At 39.3% G+C, this 4383-nt stretch overlaps 1 protein-coding gene across 2 annotated transcripts; it reads right to left on the reverse strand.

Annotated features, from left to right (window-relative positions):
• Window positions 1–1582: 1582 nt before the first annotated feature.
• LOC117612173 (pentatricopeptide repeat-containing protein At2g20710, mitochondrial-like) lies at window positions 1583–4383 on the reverse strand. 2 transcript variants are annotated; one of them, XM_034340929.1, is made up of 3 exons: window positions 3950–4078; window positions 2468–3668; window positions 1583–2309 (listed from the first exon to the last, which is right to left on the reverse strand). In XM_034340929.1, exons 1-2 carry the CDS (start codon window positions 3969–3971, stop codon window positions 2893–2895), a joined length of 798 nt encoding a protein of 265 aa, XP_034196820.1. In that variant the 5' UTR covers window positions 3972–4078; the 3' UTR covers window positions 1583–2309; window positions 2468–2892. The 2 variants fall into 2 exon arrangements, with proteins under 2 accessions (XP_034196820.1, XP_034196819.1); XM_034340928.1 differs by having other exon boundaries at window positions 2468–4383.

The raw sequence follows: 4383 nt of genomic DNA on the forward strand, positions 1-4383 counted from the left end.
AGCATTATGCCAACGAGATTCTTGCTTATACTAAGAAAGTATTGAAGCATTTTTATGAGGATTATCCGTTGGACACTTTAAGGATTTTCCGGAAGTATATTGGAGCGGACATCGTATTTTCCAGATAGAGCTCCACTCCATCACCATCATTTTGAGATGATGTGAGGCATATTTGATGCTATCTAAGCACAACACCATATACGGGCATATTTTTGAGTGAACTTATAAATAGCCCAAGTGTTATTAGATATGCGGACTCTGGAAATCTCTATGGTCGCTTACTGGAAAAAGCTAGTCATGAAGTTTTCAGGGGGAGATATTCATCAGGGAGAGCGTGGTATTAATAAAGACCTTCATACACTATTGACTCACAGAAGCAGTGTCAACTATGATATTCAGAAAGCTGATCAACAGTATGGCTTAAAGATATTTTGCCAAGCATCAGGGGGAGCGTGCTGTCAATAAAGACCTTTACACACTGTACTCTTTTTCCTTCGTCCAGGTTTTTATCCCACTGGGTTTTTCCTGGCAAGGTTTTAACGAGGCAGTGTCGCACGCTTGTCAATATACACAGAATTTTATGTTACACATGGTTATGTACTCTTTTTCCCTTTGACCAGTTTTTTTTTTTTTTTTGGTCCCACTGGGTTTTTACTGGCAAGGTTTTTAACGAGGCATATTCCGTATCATTTGTGGTCTCCAAGGGGGAGTGTTGTAAATGATATGGTAATTAGGTGATAAGGTGATAAGGTGGAGACCACCACATGTTGGAAAGGGCTTTGCCTACAAAAGGGTTCACCCCTCCTTGTAATGAGTGGAATGAATAAAATGAAAAACATCAGATCTCTATGCTTGCTCTATCTCAATTCCCTCTCCAATTTCTCCTCTAGATTTATAACAAAAAATAATCAAGTTCAGCCTTTTGGTAAACGGTTTTTGTCAACTGGGCAAGCCGTTTAGTGTCTACGAGTTGTAAGCATAATCAGCTGTATAGTCTTTTTATACCAGAAACTCTTACGTATCGGAAGAGATTTTGCTTTTTGTATTCTGCTTTAGAGAGGCATTTTGTTGTGCGTACTTTTTTTATGAGANCTTTTGTTGTGCATGCTTCAATATTCTCTTCTTAGAGCAAATTTTTTTCCACAATTGCAAATGATTCTCTTTTTTATTTATAAAAGTGCAAATTTTCTGACTACAATAAGGAAACCAAAATGTAAAAGCTCCAGGTAGAATGTGACTCAGTTGTTTGTAGTTCTTTTGATTACCAATCGCATGGGGATCAATCATATCCCATGTTTAGTCTGAAAAGTAATTGTGAAAAATGAAAGTAGAGTCCATATACATACACACTACAAATGCTCAAGCCTTATCGAAAAATCATACATTAGAGATGCAGGTGAAAAAACCCATTAGAATGGTACAACTAAGAGAAAAATGTTTTGCATTTACATAGAATTCATCGTAGTATTTAGTAAAGAAAGAATAAAAGCATGAAGAAAAGGAAAAGGAAAAAAAAATACATCAATGAGAACAACATTTACCCAAAAAAACTGATAACCAGCAAATAGAACATCCTTACGTGGGGCCGAAAAAAGAAAAAAATAAATTAAAGAAAGAAATACGAAGATTGAGACCCAACAATCTCATGCTCAAACAGTTGTGGAGGGAGCATTTATATTTGTACATGAATTGCTAATCTTTCCATAAAAACTTTGTTGTTTCTCTCCTTCCAAATACAAGAAACAGAGGGAAGCCAATAAGAGTTTCAAGATTGTGAAACTAAGGCACTTGTCCTTCCAAGAAGAAGCAGATGAAGAAATAAAGCTGAGAGACCATTACATAGTGGAGTTCCTACACCACACTTGAGCATCAGAATAAGGGTATTCAATGAATAAGCGATCAATGGATTCAGGACATCCATGGCAAGGCAAACACAAATTAGGAGATTTGAGGTGGATGATAGCCTTTTAAACGTGATCAATTTGTTAAGACTCGTCCACAAAATGAAACTCGTCCTTGGGATATTATATCCAGATCACAAGAACCTAGCCCTAGGAACTTTAGTATGACGGTCACGCTGGACCTCTGAAGCAGGTTTCCACAGATGATAAAACTCCTAGAAGAGTTAGAGCAATTTATGCAGTAAAATTCCATTTTCCAATTGTTCCTGAGACATGAAGGGAGGTCGAGTCCAATAAGAGCCTTCCACTTGTGAGACTACCAAAGCATGCTCACTAAGGCCAGAGGAAAATATTGTTTCATTGCTGCAGCATAAGAGCAAAGGACCAAAGGAGTGCTAGTAGTCATGCCTGCATTCCCCAGATTATAAGAGGCCGAAAGAGGGAAATTATTGAACCAGACTTATAAGAGAGGCTTCCCTAAAAAAAAAAAAAAAAAAAGCAGCAGCAGCAGCTTCATATAAACAACAAGAAAAAGTACTAATCAATTGTAGCACCTAGAGAGATACCTGGATTTGTGCTTTATTTGTGGCCAACATCCGGATTTGTGCTTATGCAATTTAAGATGAGAGCTCCACGTTACTTTTCCAGATATTACAGCGGTAGATTGTCATCGGAGAAAGTTCATAGGAAAGCTAGATACATAGTTAATTACTAACACCATAAACCATTCCCTGGTCGGTGCTTTAAGTCACTTTACTCCAAAGAAATTACATGTAAATAACAGTTAACAAGTCACATGAAGCATTAAGAAGGGAAAAAAAGGATGCAATTGTCTAGATATTCACCTTTTGGTTCGTAGCTGCCAAAAAAACCCTTCATAGATTTGTAATGTTACTTAAATATTTGGGTGCTACCCACGTTGTTGAGCTGCACTATCACATGCATCCCTCAATCCTGAACTTCATCAATCCCTTCCATACGATTTCCCGTTTCACCTAACTCCAGAACCTGGGGGTGCACAACCACCAATATAATTTCTAATTTTATCACATAAATCTGTTGTAAAATGACCCCTTTCTCTGAATAATATCAGCAATTCATGTGCTTTTTCAACATCTCCCTTCTGTTTTAAGTACTCAAAGCAAGCAGCCAAAGTGGAATTATCAAACTTCCATCCTGGTCGAGATGCCGAGCTTGCTGCCATTTTCAATGTTTCCACTGCCTCTTCCATCCGATCATTCATATGATATGTGGTAGCCAAAAGGGCCCATGTGCGACAACACTCCTTTCCACCCTCTGAAAGCTTCTTCACATATGATTTGGCCTTCTCCAAAAGACCTTTCCTGCAGTAAGCATTGATCAACAAGTTGGGTATTTGAATGTTAAAGAATTTGTTCCCAGATTCCCATTCCTCCACAATCTTCTCAGCACCATAAATGTCATCCATCTTCAACAATGAACTTAACATACACCGATAGCCGTTATTGTAGAACCCTACCACGTTCTTGTACAATTCCCAAATTCGATAAACCTCGTGTTTACTACCAATGGCAGCATATGAAGTCATCAGGTGTTCATAACCAATTTTCCTTGTTTCACGGTTAATGAATTGCTCCGATTTCCTCAGCAATGCCGCTGTCTTCTCCAATTGTCCAGCTTTCAAGAACGCATCCGCTGCGGCTGCATAACCATGCCAGTCCAAAGTGACCAGAGGGTCAGTTTCCATCTTCATCAAAAGCTTCTCCATTTGGTCTACATCCGAAGTGGCTGCATACGAATATAACCGAATGTTCAATGTGTTCACGTTATAATCAATGCCTTTCTCTGCCATCTCTTTAACTAAAATATCTATCTTTCCATGTTTACCCATTTGAGAATAAAGGTTTAACATTGTATTATAACACGATGATCCTTTCACAAAACCCAACTCCTCCATCTTTTCAAAAACACTCTCAGCCTTTTCCAAACAATTATGCTTTGCATAGCAATACAGCAAAGCACCATACACAGGAAGCACTTTTAATGACTCTGGGATGCTATCAAAATACCTCTCGGCTTCTTCAAGCCCATGGACTTTTGAGGTCAAATCTAACCGCACCGCAATGTCTCCAGGATGCAGATCATGCTTCATTTCATCACTCATCCACTCTGAAATCTGCAGAGCATGGCCGTAGCGACGATACCTTCGGAGCAGCTTGATGAAACCTTGGAGCTTGGGCTGCTTCATGTCTCCCCCTTCTACCCGCCATTGATGGAGAACTGGCAGAATGGAATCCCTAGGGTTTCCAATCTGCCAAATCCTACTGTGCAGAAGCCGAAATGGGGGTGATGATGAGGAGGAGGGCAGCACCTCTGTGGATTAGAATAGTGCACCAAAAACCCTAGAAATGGCATATCCACGCCATGGATTTGAACTTGAACGAAGAAGCTTCACCATAGAAGCTTCACCGAGACTTGAGAAATGTTGGGCTTCAGAAAGTTT

This window comes from Prunus dulcis, chromosome 8 (assembly GCF_902201215.1).
Source record: "Prunus dulcis chromosome 8, ALMONDv2, whole genome shotgun sequence".
Classification (NCBI taxonomy): Eukaryota; Viridiplantae; Streptophyta; class Magnoliopsida; order Rosales; family Rosaceae; genus Prunus; species Prunus dulcis.

Bases quoted from the DNA above. Each gene is read 5' to 3' on its own strand.
- LOC117612173 (XM_034340928.1), bottom strand. From the start codon at position 4,128: ATGAAGCAGCCCAAGCTCCAAGGTTTCATCAAGCTGCTCCGAAGGTAT.